We start from the raw sequence: 24386 nt of genomic DNA, 5'->3' as shown, positions 1-24386 counted from the left end.
TAAGATTTTCCATTTAGTGAAAGTGGAGGATACATATGCCTTCTGTTTTGGGTACACGGTTCTAAAAATTTCACAAATATTCGTTATAGATTTAAGCGGAACTAAGCTAAGATTCTGGGTCAAATATCCTGAGTAGAAAATAGAAAGATAAGGCAATGGTGTGCATGGTGGAAGTGGCCGGAAGTCAATTTTGAAGCCAAACAGAAGCTTTCAGCCTTTTTTATATAAAATGCAGTAAAAGAACATGGTTAGGCCACAGCAAATATCGTTTATATCGAACTACAATAATAAATGCTGTAAATTAATTCCATCATAACTTTACATTTTAAAAAGTGCCTGATTTAAAGAGATGGACAACGAAACCTAAGAATCATGTCATATATAAAAATTTTTTTACTGAAATAATGATGAATATATTAATGAAATCTTACAAAATAAACTATTTCTAACCATTCTAACCTGTTACAAAACGACAAGTTGGTATTTACATTTCTGCCACTACGTGCAAGCTCACCGGTGCAGGTATAGACACTCTCCTGAGTGTAATTTGCGGCTGTTCTAATTTTCTGTAAACAGGTATTCTATTTTATCTTTCATGAAATAAACTCCAAAAAAAAAAAATATATATATATATATATATATATATTAATATATTGCTCAGTCACCTTAGTTTTTAGTTTTAAAAGTTATAATGCTAAGAACAATATAATGCTAACACAGCACGCCTACTTTTGGTAACTATGCCTAAGTTTTTATAAAAGCAGAAGACAAGATTAGCTCTCACACGCACTCCATCTTAACTGCTATTAGAGACTGGGACCATTAAAGGCCCTTCAGTCTAGCAGAATGCTGCAATCCCCTGGGTGCCATTTGCTTTCTGCACGAGCTTCAACAATGTCCTAATGCGAGTCCTGGCTCTCGTATTAAAATAAAAACACGGCTTCTACCACACAGTTTTGTAGTGATTTCTTCAGCAATAAATCTCCCATTAATAATGGAATGGCTCCATTTTTACAGATGTGTTCACACGTCCCTTTTCCATTATGGCAATTCCCGATTACCACCACTTAAAAAATCCACGTCCTCTAATTTTTGAAAAATTATATTCTGGCACCTGTTTGGAGGACACAGGCTACACACAAGCAGGCCTCTGAGGAAAAACAATCAAGAATTAAAATTGAATGAATTTTCCAGTCACTTTCTCCCGCCCTCTGACTAAGGGATTAATTGATCCGAAGCAGCAGTAATGACAAGTCATTTAGATTTCTGAAGCCAATCTTTCATAAACTGGTCTCATTGGAAATAGCCCTTTAAGAAGAGTTAACTTTACTTCACTACTACAGTTTGGCCTTACCTAAATAAAATACATCATCACATTTTTCAATGTTTTACTTTTTTTGTTGTAATATTATACAATAAAAAAGGTTAGGTAGGTGTTTTACCAGTGTTTCCATTCAGTTCTATGGAAATAAATGTAATATTTAATAACATCCTATAGTTTCTCTTTCCCACCATTAAAGAATGAGATGAAATATTAAAAATGTTTATAAGTACATGACCTCCCTGAAATTCCCTCCCAGAAAAATAAATTGGGAAAACTGATATGTTTCAGTGAAATTAAATGCTAAGTTTCTACCAACAATTAGGTCTTCTTTCCATCTACTGTACACAAAAAAGTAATTTTAGTATCTGTTAATTTAATTAAAAATAAATATTTTAGATGATATGTCAATATGTGTGCAACACAATCAATTGATCATATATATCTAATTGATTTTAAAATATATCAGACAATAAATGACATGCCAAATAATAATTACTGAATGAATGTTTTGATAGTTACTACATATATCCTATTATTTCCTTTGTATTTCAAAAGAATTAAGTAAAATGCTGAAAATAAAAACAAGAATTGATTATGTTTGAAGAGAACTAATGTCTAAGTATAAAAATATTTAATTTGAAAGTTAAAATATAGTATGGATTCTTTTGTTTCTGTATAATTTGTATTTCTATATAATTTACTGTAACATATGGAGCTCTTCAGTTATATTTATAATATAATCATTAACAGTATATTTTCACATAGACTTCCTAAAAACATCCATTACCTATCGTGCTCTTGGAATGTAACAAATTTGGTTAATAATATCTTCTACACTCTCTTGTTAGTTTCCAAATATAATTTCGCATCTAACTTTCATTTAGCTTATTAATATGAAGCAATGTACATGACTCTTTTTGTGAAAAGCCTGTGGTGTTCTCAATGGTTCAACATTTCTAAATTATAAAATATTGCCTATAGCTGTGGTCGGCAAACTGTGGCTTGCGAGCCGCATGCGTCTCTTTGGCCCCTTGGATGTAGCTCTTCCACAAAATACCATGGCCTGGGTGAGTCTATTTTGAAGAAGTGGCGTTAGAAGAAGTTTGTTTAAAAATTTGGCTCTCAAAATAAATTTCAATCGTTGTACTGTTGATGTTTGGCTCTGTTGACTAATGAGTTTGCCGACCACTGGCCTAGAGGAACAATGACAGAAAAGTAAGGCACAGGGAGGAACTTGAATTCTGTTTCATTAGAAAGCTTACGACAGGAACAGGTGACACTGAAATGTGTCCTTAAAATAAATACAAGTGATGTGATTTATGAAGCTGCTACAGTGCCAGACGCTCTGACTGCTTTGATATTACCTCAGTTACTCATCTTAACAATATAAGGTAGGTATTATTAACCCTGTTGGCAAGTAAGAAAACAGAGGCTTAGGGAGGTTAAATAACTTGCTCAGTATCACAGAGCAATATTTGACATAGCTCTGTACTAAAATCCTTCTTTCAGAATCCAAAGCCCATACTCAATCTAATAATTATTTTGCTTCCAATGTTAGTTTTAACATCATTCAAACAACATTACATATACTCCTTCTATAGTTAGAGACTTACTTGAAGTAGGCATTTTAATTTAACACACCAAAAGATACACAGAGACAAAGACAGTTCTTTGGACAAGAAATAAACCAGCAGCAAATCCTGAGTTCTGAACTGTAGCACAAAAATTTTTCATACAACTACCCTTTCAGGATACTATTTCTTTCAAACTACTTCATTCTAAAGAAGAATTATGTCTAGTTAAAACATTAATTCATAAAGTGTTAAATGGTCCTTCCAAGAGGGTACATGAACAGAGGAGTTACCTTAGAGAGCTGGGCCTTATTCTATTGATAAAACCAAACTGTAGTGAAATCATCTGGGCCCAATTCATCCAATGGAATGAAAGAGGAATTGAGAGAACAAGAAAAGTGCAAGTGTTAATCCCAAAATGAATCTGATTATTTGCCTAAAGGGTTTTCTGTTTAGTTTTATTTCTTACAGAGAGTACCATTATGAAGTGTGAAGAAAAACAAGTTTAGTAGGAAACAATAAAGTGAACTTGAAAACTTTTGCCTCAAGCAAACGGGGTTTAAATGCCCCAAATACTCATTTATATGCTCAGAAATGACAATAGGAATGCAGAATGCATCTGAATAATATGCTCATCTGGGCAAGGCGAAGGTGACTATCTGCAAAACAAATCTAAACTTTAATTTTATGTTTCTAACTAGTAATCTCTGTTATTCAGGATTTTGTAAATTCATATATGTAACAAGCTGGAAACTGTTATGGTGGCCACAAATGTTTGCAATTTCAAAAAGAATGACATTGGGAAGAAAGAATGCAATATGCGACAATGCAAAGAAAATATTAAATCCTTATTTTTTAATGTACCTTTTAAATTCTAAGCCTTAGTTTTTTATGAAACACTACAGTGGCGGGCTTAGGACATGTTACTCAACAGAGCAAAGCTGTAGGCATCTTGCATTTGGTCGATGTGTATTCTTAACCCAACCAAAGAGTTCAAGTCCTATGTCATGACTTCAAAAGTCATGTCTAAATGTCAGAATTGGGTTATGCATGCAGAAGAAATAGTGTCCTCATTAATTCTTATTGATAGATACATCAACCAAAGACTATTTACAGCAGATACATTTACCTAAAAATAGAAATCAACAGTATTTTTTTCTGATTACTAAAAGCTCCAACAGAGCACATCAACAACTTGATGGCTTCCCTTGACATTGGAAAATTGGGTTCCTTTTTTGAATTATTGTTTAAGAAGATAAATATCATGTCACCTCCCCAAGTTTGGTAACATGAAAACACATTCTCAGTTTATTTCACATATATTTTGTAAGTTGGAATGCTAAATTATAGTGAAGTGAAACCATGCAAGAAATAACACAAGACTTGGATTTCATACACGCTAGCAATTGGCAAAAAAAAAAAAAAAAAAAAAAAAAAAGTATGCAATATATCTTTCCTTGATACTGAATATATTACATAAACAAACAGCCACTTAAAATGCAATTTAGATATCATATTTTACGGTCATCCATGATGTCAAATTAAAACAGGCATTATACACTCAATGCACAGGTCTGAAGTATTTAAAAAAGCTCAATATGTTAAACGCAGTATATCTCAAGAGAAATTAGGTATTGACTGCATGCGTCAGTGAGTAGAAAAATCTACAAAAATCCATATCACACATTGATCCAAATATTGCTTTTTTAACATTACTAAGAATGTAACAAATTTTAAAATAGTATATTTGACACAGATATAATTCTCTTTAATTATCAGGCAACGAGCCTAAAATATGTCAATGTTTATACATGTTAGTTTTTAGGAAGAAAAAAAAAATTGATAATAGAAGAGATAAGCCCAACATACATGACTCTAATTTTACACTAAATGAAGCACTTCAGCCACTCAGAAAATACCTTTAGGTCATTCAAGAGAATTGAGTTTGAAAGAGTAACTGCAATTTTTAAAAAACATACAGATATATAGATGTATGATAGTTACAGACATAGTTATTTATCCATTCATCTGTCAATCTAACCACCCCACTGTATGTATCTCTTCAGTTTGTAATAATACAAGCTACCCTGCTTTTAAATAAAGTTGAACTAGAAAATGCTTAGGTCAAACTGCTGATCGACACCTTACACAAACTCCTTAACTATAAAAAAAAACAATTAATCCACAAAAAAATGAGTTAGCTGTGTTTTACGAATAATCACTATAAAAAGTACAGAGATTAGCGAGTCTGATCAGGTTAACAATCTCTGTTAAATGGTTAATTCACAAATCAGTCTCACAGTGAAGCTGGAATATTCCCTGGGCCTGACCAGACACAGACAACTGACACAGGACAAATGCTTTGACACCTAGAGGTTCCATCTCCCAGTGACAGCTTGTTCTGTTCTTTACGTTTTCCTCTGCATTATCTCTCTGAGTATTTATTTGATCTCATAGTCGGACTGTTATAGAAAACATTTTTCTGAGATTAAACTGCACAGTGGCAGTACCAAAAGTAAACACATACATATTTATGAATTTGACCTTCTGCATTAACCTACAGGATTTATGGCCATGTTTATTCTGGTTCCTAGATATAACTAAATGATTATTTCATTTCTAATAAAATCCTAAAGTGAAATGTTTTATTTAGAAAAACTAAATGTAAACCAATTAGAAATGAATTAAAACATAGAGGATATAAAACCCTTTACTTCGTACAGCAGACTAAAATTGCATATTAAATTTCAGTAAATATGTGTGTGTGTGTGTGTGTGTGTGTGTGTGTTAGCTATGTATGTGTGAATATATGTGTATGTATGTAAATAGGTATGCATGAATATCTGTATATTTAGATACAGATATGCCTGGAAGTTTAGTATAAATTCTATTTTAAATGCATTAAGGAGATATTTTTATAGGTATCCTATAAAACCTATAAAAGTAAATATTCACTCCAGCATATGACTTTCCAGCAAATACCAAAAATATATAATACAGACTCTTCTCTGAATAGTCTTGCCAGGAAGATAGTATCTTTCTACCATCATTCTCAGTTTAATATACTCCCCCAAAGCCCTACCATGGTGAAATCTACCTAACTAATCACATGTATAATTATTGAGGGAGGAAAAACCTTAAGCGAACTACAGAATAACAATTTGTTCAAATATTTTATGAGGATAGCACAATAAAGGCAATGCCCTAAACTAGGGGTGTCGAACTCAATCAGAGAAGGGGCCAAAATCTAAAATCCAGCCTAAATCGCGGGCCGAATGGTTTACTGAACAGTCATAAACTGTCATTGTGATGGAAATGCAGCGGAGTGCAGTGATGACAGCGTGGTGCGGGCCACATTGCAAGGCCTGGCGGGACGGATTTGGCCCGCGGGCCTTGTGTTTGACACATGTGCCCTAAACTATGGAATAACTGTAGAGGACTTCTAGATTACCACAGTCCAAACACTGTCCAGATTAACATGTAGCACCTCTTCTTCCCATTCAAATATCACACTGGTTTCTTAGCTGTTTTAATAGCCAAAACCACAATGTATCAAGATCAAAACTACCAGTTGAAATAAGTGGTCCAACCATAAGTTAATATCATCCTATATAATAAAAGGGTAATATGCAAATTGATCAAATGGCAGAAAGACTGGCTGCTGTGCTGCGCACTGACCACCAGGGGGCAGACACTCAATGCAGGAGCTGCCCCTGGTGGTCAGTGTGCTCCCACAGGGGGAGTTTTGCTGAGACAGAAGCCAGGCTCACAGCTGGAGAGAGCAGCAGAGGTGACAGGAGTCTCTGCAGCAGTGCTAAAGATGTCCGACTGAGGGCTTAGGCTCCCTGAGGGTTCCCAAACTGCAAGAGTATGCAGGCTGGGCTGAGGATACCCTCCCCCTCCCCCTCCCCCTCCCCCCCCCCCCCCCCCCCCCCCCCGCCCAGTGCAAGAATGTTGTGCACTTGGCCTCTAGTCATTAACATAATCAGACCAATGCTTAAGAATCTGTATGATGAATTTCCAGTTATACCACTATCAAAAACGGATTCCCAGATTCCTGAAAGTTATTTCACACCGATGAATCTGGCAAAAGAGGAAAATTCACTGACAGCAAAAGAACTTTAAATTGAACAAGAACCCACTCTCAATGAGCATTTGATTCTTATATTTCTTAATTTAATTTAAACCATGTCCGACTTGTATTTTTGAATGCTCCCTGATTCATTAATAATGTAAATGGTGAAAAAATACAGAAGATTTCTTCATTTCTGAGTGGTCATTACTTTCCTAACCAAACTACCCTTGAAAAGTAATGTAGTGATTTCTTTCCTTCTGATCCAAAGTATAAAAGCTAATTTCTATTTCAGAACATGTAACCTATGGTTTTTCCTGAAAGAAAGACAGTATCTATCCCACACACTTGTCTCACTTCTGCACTGGCGTACCTTAAACTGGGGTGGGTTTTAATTGCCCTGGAAAATGATCAAAACCCCTCTCCATTACATGGCCAATGGTCCTTTTAATAGAAAAGGCAATAATATACAGTTGTTTGCACCAACTAAAACTCGTTAGAAAGTCTCAGTTTAGGGTAACAGTTCACCAGTCATTAACAAGTGCACATGTCTAATTGCCTTTTAGTGACAATGTGGTTCTTTCCAAGCTGTTTTATAATTCTTTGTATGGCTTAGCAAACTTGAAAATACTTTTATAAACAAAGTTTAAGGACTATAATTTTGAAAGCCAAAGTTTTTCAATAATCACTTTTTTTTTTTTTTTACTAGCATAACATTAGAATTGACTTTTTGTCTTGCTGACAGAGCAACTAAGAAAGTACAGTTGCATTGACCATATTGATTGTGAACAAAGCAACCATCAGTGGGACTCTGCACCATATATTTTCAATATTGACCTCCTATTTCCTTTTCCATGGCTTTCTGGGCCGGCTATTGGATTTGGACTGCAGTGTAATAAACAGCTAAGGTTTAATTAATGGTAAATGAATACAAGACATAGGTTATGACTTTAACTAATTAGGGAATTGTTGAATTAAGTCTGCCCTGGAATGCAAGGCAGTACAATCAATATCCAATAAAAGGACTATGTATGTAATTTACCTGCAAATGTGTTTCCAATACCATCAAAGTGAGTTTAAATAAGTAAGATATATGAAAGGCGACTAGGAGAGATTTCCACAAATTAACACTTTATAGTTTCAGAAGAGATTTTCTTGTTGTTGAGAGATGGTATCTTCTGAAACTCTGATAAGGGCACAATGAAAAGCAGGAACAATTCTTCACCAAATTCTTTACCAAATCTGCATTCTTCACTACAGCATGGAAGTTCAGTTCTGACCTCCAAGTTTAATCTATGCAAACTACTAATTTCCTGCCCAAAATAAGCATCAAGCTTTACTTCTTTGAAACCCTTGTGCTTTTCCCCCACTGTATCTCCTCTCCCTATAAAACAAATATTCACTAGCAGACAACACCTCACCAGTGCTCTCAGTCCTTGAAGTGACTACGCAAAGGTCATTTCATGGAGTCTTATTATTCTGTAATTATTCTTGTGAAATAAAAAAGAGAAAAAGAGACTTACCTACTCCCTTGTGGGCATCCAAGCTGGTAAACTCCATGGTCCCATTATGGCCTTTTCTAGGGTTTTCCTGATACTGCTTGTGGTTCCCGTTGGGACAATATCTGTAGGCAAGTCCGTAATCTGCAAGATAAACCTGAAAGACAAGTGAACCATGCTTTCATCCTCTGAAAAGGTAACCTTTATCATTAAGTCTTAAGAAACTGTTAGGTTAAGAAGTCTTATACCTACATTTGTATTACACCAAATGGTGCCTTAGGATAGAACAGACACAACAGCTAACTTTCCGGTTTCAAACCTTACTTCATCACAGGTATATCTTGCTTCTGAGTTGACTTAGAGTTTATTCTTTTTATTTTGCTCCCAAATTCCCTCCCCTCCAGTTGGGCACCTAGACATCATAAACCACAACCTGCATTTTTATCTGCATTCATGCAGCTACTGGGCTCTGCCTTTTCTTGTAACCCCTTCTCAGTCACATAAAACTGTTTCAGAGCAAACAATCTACATATACAAACCTAATGTTATAGGCGTTTCCATGAACAGGAAGTATAAAAATAGTGAACTGACTGTAAGAGGTAATGACTCAAAACACACACCAGCAGGTTGTATTTAAGAATGGAACGTCAATGCAGTATTCTGCCATTCAGCCCGATCCATATCGTCACTGTAATCTTTGCAAGCCAGTCAGAATTTGTAAGTCAGTCGGAATTGCAAGTAGGGTTTCCAAACAGAATATAAGTTGATTAAAGCCAGAAGTCAGTTCAGGTGAATTTTCCTCAGATTACTTTGGGGTGAGAAAGAGGAGGGAGACATAGTTTTACAGACACAGCATATACTGAATAGAAACCGTTATGACTAGATATTTATTTTGACATGAAGTCAAAATACAGTCCTTTCCAACTATCTGTTACCATGCTCCCCCCACCCTCCCAAAAAAGCAGTTTCTACTTTTTTAAAAATTTGTGGATTGAGGTAACCTTTCAAGACAATAGAATATTAAAAAACCGGTACTTTAGATTGCCCTGCGTGGCTCCGTGGATGAGCGTCAACCCATGAACCAGGAGGTCATAGTTTCAATTCCCGGTCAGGGCACAAGTCTGGGTTGTGGGCACAATCCCCAATGTAGGGCAGGCAGGAGGCAGCTGATCAATGATTCTCTCTCATCATTCATGTTTCTCTCCTTCTCCTTTCCTCTCTGAAATCAATACAAATAGATCTAAAAGAATAAAAATAAATAAAACTTGCATTTTAAAATATATCTATTAAAAGTATCTTTTAGTTTCTGTAAGGTTTTGGTTTTAGGATAGCTGAAGTAGGAGGTATTTTGAACTGCAAAATATAAACAGCACAGAGTTTTCTTCATTTGTTGGATAACATAGCTTGCTAGTGCCTGAGAACATGGTGTTTTAGTTTTGTCTCTTGCCTACAGATGCTGTTTCTCTACATAGTCTCAGAAGTAACTGATCCCTCTGCTCTAAGTAACTTGACTTCAGGATCACGTGTGCAACTGGTTGCTTGCTTTCACTATTTATGATGCATTTATCTTTATTTATTTCAAGAACTAAGTTGATGATAGGCTTCACTTTACAAAGTAGATATCCCAGAAATGTACATATTGATAATTTAGCAAAATAGAAATATGTATTACACTAGAGTAGTTTACTTAAAAATAAAAAAGAGCCATAAAGAAGCTTTTCATGTAGTCATTAGCCAAAACAATAAGACCTCAATTAAACTTTACGGGGTACTTAATAGACATCAGCGCATGCTAAGAGCTTTACATTCCTTGGCCCATGCCATCCTCCACAGAAATCCTGCATGTAGGTAGCATCATCTCCAGCTCACTTATGCAAATTGACGCTTAGTGAGATTATGTGACTTGTGTAGTAAAATGGAGTCAGAGTCTGACTCCAGAATTTCCATTCTCAGTCACTGTTGGAAGGAAACTGCACTGCACTGCACCTGCTAAGACGACGAGAAAGACCTTATTCAAGGCCTTGCAATAGGGGAGATAGATTAAACTCAACTCCACTGAAACAAAGGTGGGGAAGTTTTTAAGCACTGGGCAGGCTAGTGAAAAGTCCTGGAGGGTATTAGGGGAAGTTGGTCAAAGTGGCTACGTTACCCATGTTTGTTAATTTGTGTTTAGGCCCTACCCCCCTTCAGAGATTGAAGGGATAGGAACACAATGTTTCTTAAAGGAATGACACCCAGGACCTTGAGAAAGGACTTTTCTTTGCTGGGATGTTGTGGGTGTGTGTGTGTGTGTGTGTTATTACTGGTTAAACCTCCCAAGTATCATTGTTCTGTTCAGACGTTTTTATTTCTTCATGATTCAATCTTTTTAAAAAAATGTATTTTATTGATTTTTTTTCTTTTTTTTTTACAGAAAGGAAGGGAGAGGGACAGTTAGAAACATCAATCAGCTGCCCCCTGCATACCCCGGCAACCAAAGCACACACCCTTGACCAGAAATGAACCTGGGATCCTTCAGTCCACAAGCCAACACTCTATCTACTGAGCCAAACCGGCTATGGCTCATGATTCAAACTTGATAGGTTGTATCTTTCGAGGAATTTCTTCTAGGCTATCTAATTTGTCGATATATAATTGTTCATAGTACTTTCTTATGATTCTTATCTGTGTTATCAGTTATAATGTCTCTTCTCTTATTCCTGACTTCATTTACTTGGATCTTCTTTTTTTCTTAGTTTAGCTAAAGGTTTGTCTATTTTGTTTTCAAGATAACAGTTCAGTTTCATTGATATTTTCTATTACCTTTTAAATCTCCATTTCACTTATTTTCACTCTGAAATTTATTATTTCCTTCCCTTTAATAATATTGTGCTTGGTTTGTCCTTTTCCTATGTGTAAAGTTAGATTGTTTTATTTGAGATCTCTCTTTGTTTTTAATGTAGGTGTGTATTGCTATAAACCTCCCTCTTAGAACTGCTTTGGCTGCATTACATAAATTTTGGAATGCTGTGTTCATTTCCATTTGTCTGAGGGTATTTCTTCCCTTTTGATTTCTTCTTTGACATACTGGTTGTTCAAGAGTATGCTGTTTAAGCTCCATATATATATGAATATTATAGTTTTCATTTTGTAACCGATTTCAAGTTTCATATCATTGTGGTTAGAAAAGATGCTTGGCAAGACGTCAATCCTCTTCAATTTACCAAGACTTGTGCCCTAACAAGATCTATTCTAAAGATTGCTCTATGTGCACTTGAGAAGAATGTGTATTCTATTGTTAGATGGAATGTATTGTATGCCAACCAGGTCTATCAGATTTAACATGCAGTTTAAGTCCAATGTTTTCCCATTGATTTTCTGTCTGAATAATCTATCCATTGTCAAAAGTGGGTTATTGAAGCCCCTATCTATTTTTAATGTATTCCTGTCTATTTTCCCCTTCAGATCTGTTCATATATGCTTTATATATTAGGTGCTCCAATATTGGGTGCATAATTGGTGTAGGTAGAAATCAAACAATCACAGAAGGCTATGGAACAAAATAACAAAACAAACATCTATCTATCTTCACCCCTATACATATATTTACTTTTTCAGTTTGTATTTTTATCTACTAGTATAGCCTATGATTAGAAATATTTACATTTTTATAGGTTCAATGAGAATTGAATTCTCTAAAATTCTCATGCAAGTTTTACTACTAGAATATACCAATATTTTTTAAATGATAGGTTGTAAAGCATTAATAAAATAAATTTAGGATGACTGAATTTGGTGGGTAGAGATTTGATGTAGAGGAAGTAAAGCAAATAGTATGTACAAAGTGTTGACAAATTATTTTGTCTCAAATGAGGTCAAAGTGAGAGTTTCTACAAAGATAACTTCATAGAAATACACTGTATAAAATGGTGTTAGAACTATTCAAAATAAGGAAGAAAAAAAAGGCTAGGAAATGTCAAGCAAGATAAGGAAGGAAAGAAAGGAAATAACATTTGTTGAGGTTCTAATTATATGATAATCACTGAGCAAAATACCTTTCACAAATTATTTCATTAAACCAAATCAATCACCCAGCCAAGTAGCATTGGTCTCATTCTACATATGAGAAAGCTGAGCATCTGAGTAGTTAACTTGTCTAAGTCATTGAGCCATAAAAAATAGGATTCAAATCCATACCAGTAAGACTTCAAAGTCCTTTTTTTTTTTTTAATACAACATACAATTTGGGATTCTGCCCATTGCTGAAATTTTGTTGAAGTAAAACCTAAGTTTAAGTAGAACTTAATCTACAGTAGGGTTTGCAGTGTATGCCCTGTTTTTATATGCCTTTGAGCTATGAATAATTTTTGCATCTTTATAGGATTGTAAAAAAAAGAAAAACATAATGTAACTAAAATATTTACTATCTGGCTCTTTACAGAGAAAGTTTACCAACCTTAAATCTAAAGAAAAACTTGGTTTCAGTTAACTTTTTTTATATTATCCTTTTTATTTTCTGTGAAATAAAAAATAACTGGTTAATATTTTTTATTTTAAATATAAATACATATAATGTGCTTTAAGTTTTAGAAGCTAGTAGTAGGAAACCCAAGATCATCTACCAGGTAGATGATTTGCATTATAATAGGAATAGGCACAAGAAAATTTAAAATCCAGCTCCCTAATGCATTTTAAATGATTTTCTTTCTATGCAACTTTTCTGAATTTGGTAACGGATTCCTTTCTCTATGAGTAAAAGGACAGCCCTTCCTGCTTCCCTTTCCTTACACTGTACTGCCCCTCACATTTCTACATGGTACTCATTTTTTTCTCACCTTTCTTAGATATGCTTTAAAAACAAACAAACAAACAAAAAACTGTAAGGTAGGTAGAGATGATGTGTGTCATTATCCACACTTAACAGGTGAAAAATAACGTGATATACCCAAATAATGCATGTTACCAACACTCACCAAGTCCTGCTTCTACAAAGGGTTTTGTTTTAATACATTTCTTAGCACACCTCCTCCCCCAAAAAAACACCACCACCACCACACAGACACACACACACACAAAAAAAAACAACAAAAAAACACACACACCTATTCTGAGCTAATGTTTTCATGGACTTTTGATTTTATTATCTTATTACCTAAGGTAGTGTGTCAGCCACTGAGGTGTAATCCCATCAAGAAAGAACTGGCCTATCACCTGTAAGGAGCACAATAAAGTGAAAACTCCAGAGGCGGGATCATTAGGAATCGCCAGAGCATGTGAGCCAAGGCTACCCTCTTCCTGGGCAGCTCCTGTCAGACAATGACCATGAAGGGGTGGGAGGAAGGAGGTTGCTGTGTGGCCTGTTCTACCTAATCAGAGCTTCTTGTGGACATTGGTTCTTCTGCTGCTCCCCGAGGGTTAGCTGAGCTTTGTCAGAACTGCACCATCGTCAGAGCTCTCCTGCTCAATCCTCCTTGTCCCCTTTCCTTTCCTGGGTGTCACATTAACACCCCCCTCAGAAAGCATCCCTTGTCCAATCCTGCTTCTTGTCCTTTTGCTCTCATAGGTAATATACTTCCTTCCCCAATAAAGCCCTTACACTCCTAATCCTGCCTCAGCATCTGTTCCTCTGAGAACTGGACTTGACACAGATGTTCTGTAAATCACATACAAAAAGATGAAAACAAAGTTGCTTTTGATGACCATGAAAAATACAGCTTTCCTGTACCAACCAAGCCTGTCTCCAATACAACATCCTGTTTATCTACCTGTGCACCTATGTGTGCCTCATCTTCATGTTCCGCACTTAAACCTTTACTTCCCATCTCCTTTGCTTCCTACTGTTGTAGGTGCTTACATTGCTTTACCTTTCCAAATGGATGGGTGACACTAGCAATGGAAGAACACCTATAGTGACTCTTGGAAGGGAATTGCATGGAAAGGGCTGTTGTGTTCAATTTGGCCCCCGGGTGCTCTCCTCTACTTCCTACCACACCTGCTGGATCCACAGTTCACTCCCTGGATTCACCACTGATGAAAGCTAGGGAACAAATCCTTCACCAACAGGCAGCTAACTGCGTTTTCATTTGTGTCCACGCGAATTTACTATTTTAAAATGCACAAAGTTATTCTACTTTATTTATTGTCTTGGCCCCACATTTACAAGATGTAAGCTCCTAGTGAACAAGAGGCAGGATAATGTTGTATAACTTGTTTGTATCCAAACAGCACCCACTCTAAGGTCTTGTGTATAGCAGGCTTAAATAAATTCCCATTGATCAGACTTGATGGTAATAATTGGACAAATTGATGTAAATTTTTTTCAATAGATAGCTGAGTGCCAAGCATGATAAACTATTGACAACTATAATTAAAAAAACAACAACAACAAAGAAAAGTGAATGCATATTATTTTGAATATAGTTGACCCTTGAACAGCACAGGCTTGAACTGCATAGATCCACTTATATACAGATCTTTTTTTCAATAAATACCATAAATGTATTCTCTTAATGTGAAAATGTGATTTTCTTAGTCACATTTTCTTTTCTCTGGCTTAGTTTATTGTACGAGGACAGTACATAATACCAATAACATACAAAAATGCATGTTAATCAACAGTATTGTTTTGAAGAAGTCAAGTCATATGTAGCTTTTTGGCTGTGCAGAAGCAGGGGCGGGGCTGTCTGTGTCCCTACATTGTTCAAGGGTCAACTGTACATGCTATGTGAAAGCATCAAGTACTTCACAGAAATGTAATTGTTTAGCCCTCATGACCCTAAGACTAAACTATTTTAAAATACCTTGAGGATGGAAAAATAGGATGAGTAGGTTAGGTGCTCTGTACAAAACAAACTTACAATAATTGGCAAAGTTGAGATTTGAACCTCAATCAGTCTGACCAGAAGGCTGAGCATTTTTTCACCTACAGGAAGGGAGATGGCATAATCACATCTACAAGTCTAGAGGTAACATGTTCTTTGACAAAAATATAGTAGATTTACATTTAATAGTATTTTAGAACAAGGAGAGGGTATTTTGAATTAGGGAACTCAGAGAGAAAAAAGCTGAGCCTTGAAAATTCCTATACAATAAAAGCTTAATATGCAAATCAACCAAACAGTGGAATGATTGGTTGGCAGGTGGCAGGGTTGATGAGCGGACGGTGCTCAAGGCGGGTGCCAGTGGGCAGAAGGAGGGGATGGTGATCAGGGGCAGCAGTGACTGGCAGCAGTGGTGGTGGGGCAGGGCCGGAGCTGCCCCATGGTGATCAGTGCTTAGGAATCCTAAGCACCGAGCAGCCACACTAACTCAGGTGGCAGCATTTCTCAACATATGATAGGATGGCCACGAATGTCAGCTGGAGAAGGGCACCAGAGATTCTGACACTGGAAGAGAAGGGAGGCGCTAATGTGAACAAATGTCACTGCCCATCAGTAATGTCATTACTACCTTACCTCCACTTTGCAAATTCACATTAGAGAAGAAATATGTATATATAGTCCCAAAATGTGATTCACTTTTCAAGGACTTAATATTGTTGTGTGCAATCTAATACCTTAGCATAATCTAGAATATTTAATATAAATAAATCCTTTTCATTAGCATAACCTGTTGTGGCAAAAAAATGTGTCTGTTAAGCTCTCACTGTCGAGAGACTGATGGAAATTATACTACTGGGGAGACAGTCACTACTCATGACTCTGTTTTAATAGCAATTTAGAAAACACTTTGAAAACTCCAGAAGAACATACAGAGGTACTCGGCAACTGTAGAGACTCTTATACAAGAAGGCCAGCATTTATCTTATTTGAATATGGTATAATATTTTACTATTCTATCAACAAGATTCTGTAATGTGAAAATCGTCACTATAAACTAAATATAATAAATGCTTACTGACTAATGAAAATCACTATCTGCCAAAAGGAGAAAGAAGCATGAAATGAGCAAGCAGCATGTTCATGAAAGTCATGCATATCTGTTATAAAACCTGCATGTAGCCTGAAAGATGCTACTATGTTTTGATATAAATCTGTGCTTCCTATTATTTTTATTACTAGAGGCCTGGTGCATGAAATTCGTGCACGGATAGGGTCCCTAAGCCTGGCTGGCGATTCCCCACCTCCTCGCCTCCTACTTCCCTGGCTCCCTCAGCACCCCGCCACCCCTGCTGCTGATCACCTGCCATGTTCCACGACACCCCCAGCGCATGTCACAGTGAGCGACTGAACTCCCAGTTCAACTCCCAAGGAAACAATTTGCATGTTAACCTTTTATTATATAAGATACAGTACTTCCTTGCTTCTACTCAACATCCCTACCTTGTTTCTGCCAGTAAAATAATGCTACAAATGATACATGTACATTACCACTATTCAGCCTAGACAAAAAAATACAACTTTTAAAACTTGCCAGCTTACTTTTCAAACATGATACTTATTAGAATAAACTCAAAGACATATTTTTCAAAAACATAGTCTGACCTTATCTTTTAGTGAGTGGTAAAAACCCTGCAATGTCTGGTTAATGATAAATGTAACATGTGCTTATACTTAAAATATATGCTTCATAATGTTGGGTTTTCCTTTCTTCTATTGTAGTTCTCATAACTACTCATACTTCAAGTTTGGAATTTTATCCCTTTTATTTATATTTACTTTCAGAGAGAGAGAGAGAGGAGAGAGATTAAAAGACATGCCCAAGGTTTTATGGAGAAGAGGCATAAAAGCTGTATCTCTTATAAATCATTGTCTGTCCACTCCATCTACTGTTCCATCAGGCCCAAATATATGATTCCTTAAATGGTACTATATACTCAGGCTTCCTAACAACATACTGAGGTATATTTAGCAGTGCTTGAAATGATATTAGCATGTTTATTCCAAGACCTGCTTTTCTACTCCAACCTGGTTCTTTTAGCAACATATGGAGGCCTATTTGATCAACTAGGACTGTGACTTAATATACTTTGATGACTTTAGGTTGAAATTCCCTCAATAATTCAGAGGCTCAGAATTGCTCCTTTACTAAAAATGACTTCACCTATAAAAGAAAACTTTTCCAATATAGTCTATTTCCAATTTGTCCTTTTGACACAAGTTCTCAAGGATTATACAAAAGAACCTCTCTTTATAATTTCTAATGTGATATCAAAGCATATAACTTGTGTCTGCCCTTTAACAAATAGACAATGGAAGAGGCTAATCTGAATTGCATCCAATTTATGGCCTTCCTCTTTGTCTAAATCAAATCTAAACTTGAGACTTCAACATGTCAGAAGCATTCTCAGAGCATGGCACATCTGCAAACAGCAGATACTCACAAAATGTTAGCTGATATAATCTGACTGTCATTGCAATAATATTATAAAAACATTCACCACATATAAGTTGTGTCTACATAAACACAGCCATCCAACATTCAAAACAGCTCCCTGTTCTACATTAACTACAAACTCTATTGTTTCAAAGACAGTATTTGAGATTGCCAGCAATGAGGCCATTCTTACATGCAGAGACCCTAAATAAGGGTACCTCTTAACCCACCCAATTTATACAACTCAATGAGTATATTCAGAATTCAAAAATGCCATTTTCCCATTCTAACTGGTAAAAGGAAGAAAAAACCTATATGAAGCCTTTTGTGGGCCAGGATGCTCAACTATCTTGGTCATAAATAGTTCTTTGGTGGATGTCTCTGATCAAACTTCATTCCTGGACAGAACTTTCATTATTAAGTCTAATTCAATGCCATTTTCTTAACAACTAATCAGAACATCGTGTCTTTTCTCCACAAATCCAGAACACAATAAAATATCCTACTGTCATAAGTCTAACAATTATAAAAAATATTACTTTCTATCTATTTCTTACTATTGTATTTACTGTGTGCTTGATATTGGTCTAAGAATTTCACATGTTTAAATTATTTGGTCTTTAAAATATCTCTTTGATGTAATATCCTTATTTTTAGATGTGGACATGGAAGAACTGAGAGGCAAATAATAAGGCAAATAACAAAGAGCTAACAAGAGGCAGAGCCAGAACTCTAAGCCACGGTGTCTGATTCCAGAGCTTCTGGCCTTAACTGTTCTACACTGAATCCCCAACATAATTGAAAGTTATGCAACTAGTCACCATCTTCTATCAAATGTTTTGCCTGGGATTAAGAGAAGGTAAATACCCCTCTTTCTATATCTTCCTTCCTACCTTGAATAAGAACATTTAGCTCCAGGATAAAAAAAAGTAGACAGTATTATAAAGTGGAGGCCCAACACACATATTTAAGAACTAACTGCTTGAAGCATATGGATCTGGTGATGGTGGGGGTGGGGGTGGAGTGTTGGGTGATTGTGTGAGATTGAGAAAAATAGAGAGAGAACTCATGGACAACAGTGTGGTGACTTCAGGGGGAGGGGATGGAGGTGGAAGAGGGCATGAAGGAGATAAATAGTGATGGAAAATATAAATTTTAAAAAATATAAGTGACTTAAATTTTACAAAACGGGGAGGGAACTAACTGGTTGAAGATCCTATGATTAAGAACAAATCATATTTTTAACTGATTTGGCCCTGCCTGGAGTGGCCCCAGGGAAAGTAAAAGAGAATACTTCTTTCTGCCTTTTGTTCTGACTTTCCCCTTTCCCTCTTCTTCCCCTATTCTGGTGCCCAAAGTTCATACATGGCCATGCTAAGGTGTTAACAACTAACATAGAACAGAACATTATCCTGAGATTTTTATTAACATTTTTTGGAAAACATATTATCTCAACTTCCAATCAAAGGTTTATGTCTAAGTCCCTGAATTAGTTTGGCGGGACGGCTATAACAGAGTCCCACAAACTAGATGACTTAAACAATACAAATTTATTGTCTCATAGTTCTGGGGCTAGGAGACTAACACAAGGTGGAGGAGGGCTGGCTGCTGCTGTTGGCTGTGAGGGATAGCCTGCCCAAGCCTCTCTCCTAAGCGTCTGGTAGTCTCAGTTCCTCGGCTTGCTGAAGTCATCCTCTGTCTCTTCATGTAGTCTTTCCTCTCTGATGTCTCTCTTTTTATAAGAAAGACAATCATGAGATGGCTTTTCTCTAGTCATCCTATCTTAACTCAAAGAAGATCAAAAAGATCCAACTTCCCTATGTTTCTATGCAAAGATACTAGGGGTCGGGATTTCAGCATCTCTTGAGGGGGACACACTTCAACCAACAGGAGTCTCCATTCTGTTTCTCTTTGGGAATATGCTGACAGAGCTCTATCCATAAGAATCCACTCACAATGGCTATACTAAGCAGTAAAGATCTCTTGACACAGTTCGATAGATTTCTCCCAATAACAATTTAAGTCTACAAATGGCTTATTTGCTGAACTTGTCTATACCTGTTGGGCTTTACCTGTTATTCCTGAACACTGAGTAGCAAATTCATTTATGCATTAACCTACCCAGTTTCTCATTGCTTATTTATTGAGTGCTTATTATATGCATGTTCTGTGCCAGCTGCTGGATGCACATCAGTGAATCAAACACAATCCCTGTTTTTCTGTTTACAAGACTAGAAACTTCTCCTCCTGATGGACATTTACTAAAAAAAAAATCACGCCTCGTTCTGAACCAATAGCTTCGTAAATCAGATTGTGGCTAACAACTGGTTTTATCCAGGAAGTCTGAGGCAATGAAAGTTAAAAGGGGCCAAAGAGATCACATGATATAGGCTATTCAATTACTGCAAGTTGTGGCAGAGAATCTACTGCAATATGTAATTTTTTTTTAAAAAGGGAAAAGAGAGCTGAAGTACAATTAGAATAGAAATTGTATTCCCTTTTTCTCATGGACTTTAGAGTAAAGAAGAAAGTGGAAGAAATAAAACTTTGATAACTAGAGCCCTGAAGCACGGAATTAGTGCAAGGGGCTCAGCGCTAGCAGCCACGGTGGCTTGTCTCTGCCCTTGCAGCCCCAGCTTCCTCTGGAAGGTCTTCTGGAAGGACGTCCAGAAGGCCATTTGGCTGTCCAGCCTAATCAGCATATGGTGCTTTTGTTATTATAGATTAGGATGATGTAATTTTGTTAAGTGTGGTTAATGGCATTGTTATAATATGATGAACTGTCGTTTTTCTTCAGAAATACAATAAATATTTAAGTACTTGGAAGCAAAATTTCTTGATGTCTATAATTTATTTTAAATTCTTCAGCCAAAAAATAGATAAAACAAAATTTCAAAACCTTAATTTTTAAGTCAAAGTGATGGGTACATGGAATCCTCAATTACTTGGAATATTTTTTAAAATTAAAAAAAAATGTATTATCCTCTTAGAGGTAAAATTACATACTTAACAAATTCTCACCTGTCTCAGAGTCTCAGTCCTAGCAAGTAAGCCTTACAAAATACTCATTTTGAATATGGAGAACATAGCTTCTAAATTATATTTATGATGTTGTTTTCTTCAATATTTTTTACTCATCATCATTCTCCAATAAGACTTAGTAATCCACATTCTTATAGCTGTCATTTATATAGTATTCTGAAATCAGAATGTTAAAAATATGAATCTAATCTGATTTAAAATCAGGCATCATAACATACACATGTTAAGGATAAATTCTGATAACAGGAACACTACAAAGTATCAGATAACAGAGTTAAAAAATAGTAGTATTAACACATTATAGAATATGTGATGGAAATAAAATTTGGGGATGACTTTATTTTCATTTGACACATAATACTAAAAGAATCCCAAAATAGTAAGTGACAGAATTGGTCTATGAATACCACATACATACAAGTTATTAAATTTCAAAAACAACAAATTCATATGACAAATAATTATACTGGGACAATCCAGCAAAAGTGTGTATCTTAAATAATATTAAACTCAAAAAAATGTTCAAAGTTTAACTAAAATCATACGAACAAATTCAATATCTCTTTACTCAACTGAATATATACAGCAAAACCTCACTACAAAGAACATAACACGCTTGCTCTAAGAGACTACATACACCACCATGTGATCTAATCCAGGGTGTAACCCTATGCACCTGATACCACACACATTTAACAGCAGTACCAGCTGTGCCATCTAGTTATAGCATGGTATCACACCAAGCTAAGACACATCACACTCCTCTGGAGATACTAAAATATGGACATATGTTACAGGACTACATTTCATGCGTGTTCAACAAAGAAAAGGTTATCTCTAAATGGCAAACACATATCATGCAAAGTTCTTACAAACACATTCACACTCCATCTTACGAGTAACTGTGATTGATAAATGGATTGTGTTAGAATTCCCTCTAGCAAACAAGGAACAAGCAGCTTTAATGAGGCTTATGACCCTACCCTGCGGATATCCTGGGGAATCTGAAAACGAGTGTTTGCCGCAAGACACAGGTCAGCTGCTACGATTCCTGCTCCCAGAACATTAAAATTTGCTTAAATTTAAACACTTGAACGTCTTTAGCTATGCAACAACAGGCAAGACACCCGGGAAACATTATTGGGAACATCACCTTCTGCAATGAACTTGAAAAACACATTTTCAAACCTATACGGTCGTGTGGACTAATGTCATCCCAATAAATTTAATAAATAAAATTAAAAAAAACTAAACTAAGAAAAAACAAACAGACAAACAAAAAACATGTTTAAAGAGAATCACAGAATTTTAGGACTAGAAGGAACTTTTGAGACCACCTAGACAAAGCCCCAGATATTATACACTAGGAAGCCAAAGTCCACACAGGTTAAATCATTTGCTGAGGGCTGCAATTCTCTCAGTGTCAGAACTGGGACTAAACCCGGGTCTCTTGATTGTCAGTCCAGCATAACCCTAAGTCATGACAGGCTTTCTAAGGCCTATTTATCACTCAGATACTGATGTGGAAAAGTGTCCTCCTCTACCTGTGAGGCCTCCTCTTCAACTGAGTGGGCGGTATGGAGGATAGAAACACACTGAGCATGTCGGCATTGAACAATCAAGGTATTCCCCCGTGGAATGTTCACTTAAATATTCAACTACATTTTTTATAGACTCATTTTTAATATAGTGGCTACCAGCCACATGGGGGTTCTTAAAATTTAAATTAATTAAAATTCAACTTTTCCCCTATGTTTTCTTCTAGTTTTATGATTTTAGGTCTTACATTTAAGTCTTTAATCCATTTTGGGTTAATTTCTGTGTACAGTGTAAGATAAAAGTCCAATTTCATTTTTTGCATGTAGACATCCAGCTTTCCCAACACCATTTACTGAAGAGACCGTCCTTTTCCTGTGGGTGCCTTGGTCAAAGATTACTTGATTATGTATGCCTGGGTTTCTTTCTGAGCTCTCTACTCTGTTCCATTGACTGTTTTGTTTTCATGCCAATAGCATAGCATTTTAATTACTCTAGCATTGTAATATAGTTTGAAATCAGGAACTATTATGTCCCCAGCTTTGTTCTTGCTCTAACTATTCAGGTCTTTTGTAGTGCCATACAGACTCTAAGATGGTATTTTCTATTTCTATGAAAAATGATATTGAAATTTTGATAGAGATTGCACTGAATCTATAAATTGCCTTGGGTAGTAAGGATATTTTAATGATATTAATTCTTCCAATCCACAAACACAGGTCTTAGCAATGATTTTTTGCATATACACCAAGAGCACAGGCAACAAACCCAGAACAAACAAGAGTACTTCAAACTAAAAATATTCTCACAGCCAAGAAAACAATCAACAACATAACAAGGCAACCTATGAGATGGAACAAAATATTTGCAAACTATGTATCTGATAAGGGGTTAATATCCAAAATATATAAGAACTCATTAACAACAACAACAAACCCAACTAACCCTATGTCTCTATAGTTTTGCCTTTTCCAAAATGTTATGTAATTGGAATTATACAGATTTTCACTTAATAATATGCATTACTTAAGGTTCCTCCATGCCTGTTCATGTCTCACTCATTTCTTTTTAATATTGAGTAATACTGCCCTATCCAGATATGCTACAATTTATCTACTCACCTATTAGAGGACATCTTTGTTGCTGTAAATTTTGAAAGCTGCTATATATACCTATGGGTAGGTTTTTGTGTGTTTTTACGTTTTCAGCTCCTTCAGGAAAATCACAAGGAGTATAACTGCTAAATCAAATATTATGAACATGTTCAGTTTTGTAAAACTACCAAATGATCCTCCTCAGTGGTCATATCATTTTGCATTCCCATCACCAATGAATAAGAGTTCCTGTTGCTCCATGTTCTAGCCAGTATTTGGTGGTGTACCCACAATTCAAATGCTTAATGGCCACGTGTTTACATGTGGCTAATGGCTACTGCACTGGACAATAATATACAGAATATGTCCATCATCGCAGAAAGTTCTACTGGAAATGCTGCTCTATTGAAAGCTTAATTGTTTACACACAAAAGAAGCCAATGTGACAGTTTTATTTTTTCTCTGCATAAAAACCCATCTCTTCTCCCACTGGATACTGATGGATCTTTGTATTTGCTCAGGTCAAATTCCTGTTCAGCCACTTGTGAACTAGTTGCCCATTAGCAAATTATTTAACCCTCTGAGTCTCAATTTCCTCATTCTAGTCACTTATTAGTTTAGTGCATTAAAAATTAGATAAGCAAGGTAAGATAAATTACAACATTCATCATGTTAAGTCCTCATTTGTAAACCCATCTGGATTAGGAGTTTGTTTTTTTGAATATCTCAGTATGGCACTATGAGGACTCCTTATGAAAGCAAAGTTTAATATTGCATTTACCCGATCTGGATTTTTGTAGCCCAAGAGTAGATTCGCTGCTTTTATATCGCCATGAACATACTCATTTTCATGTATATATTCCAGTACATCCAACTGTGAAAAGAAATAAATAAGGTTATACAAATGTCTATTTAGAATTCATGATCAACTTGAAGATTTTGAGTTTAGATTTT

At 35.9% G+C, this 24386-nt stretch overlaps 1 protein-coding gene across 10 annotated transcripts in view; it reads right to left on the bottom strand.

The window, feature by feature from the left end:
- The window catches only part of VRK2 (VRK serine/threonine kinase 2), a 93945-nt gene that overhangs the window by 46062 nt on the left and 23497 nt on the right, over window positions 1–24386 (bottom strand). For all 10 annotated transcript variants that reach the window (XM_036435380.2, XM_036435378.2, XM_045580760.1 and 7 more), the window contains exons 7-8: window positions 24214–24306; window positions 8491–8623 (exon numbers count right to left, since the gene is read on the bottom strand). In XM_036435380.2, coding sequence (XP_036291273.1) covers window positions 8491–8623; window positions 24214–24306 — 226 coding nt within the window. The remainder of the gene's footprint in view (window positions 1–8490; window positions 8624–24213; window positions 24307–24386) is intronic.

Source organism: Pipistrellus kuhlii, unplaced genomic scaffold, assembly GCF_014108245.1.
Source record: "Pipistrellus kuhlii isolate mPipKuh1 unplaced genomic scaffold, mPipKuh1.p scaffold_m20_p_13, whole genome shotgun sequence".
Taxonomy (NCBI): Eukaryota; Metazoa; Chordata; class Mammalia; order Chiroptera; family Vespertilionidae; genus Pipistrellus; species Pipistrellus kuhlii.
Note: the sequence above shows the minus strand (reverse complement) of the source record. Positions and strands in the feature narration are given on the sequence as shown.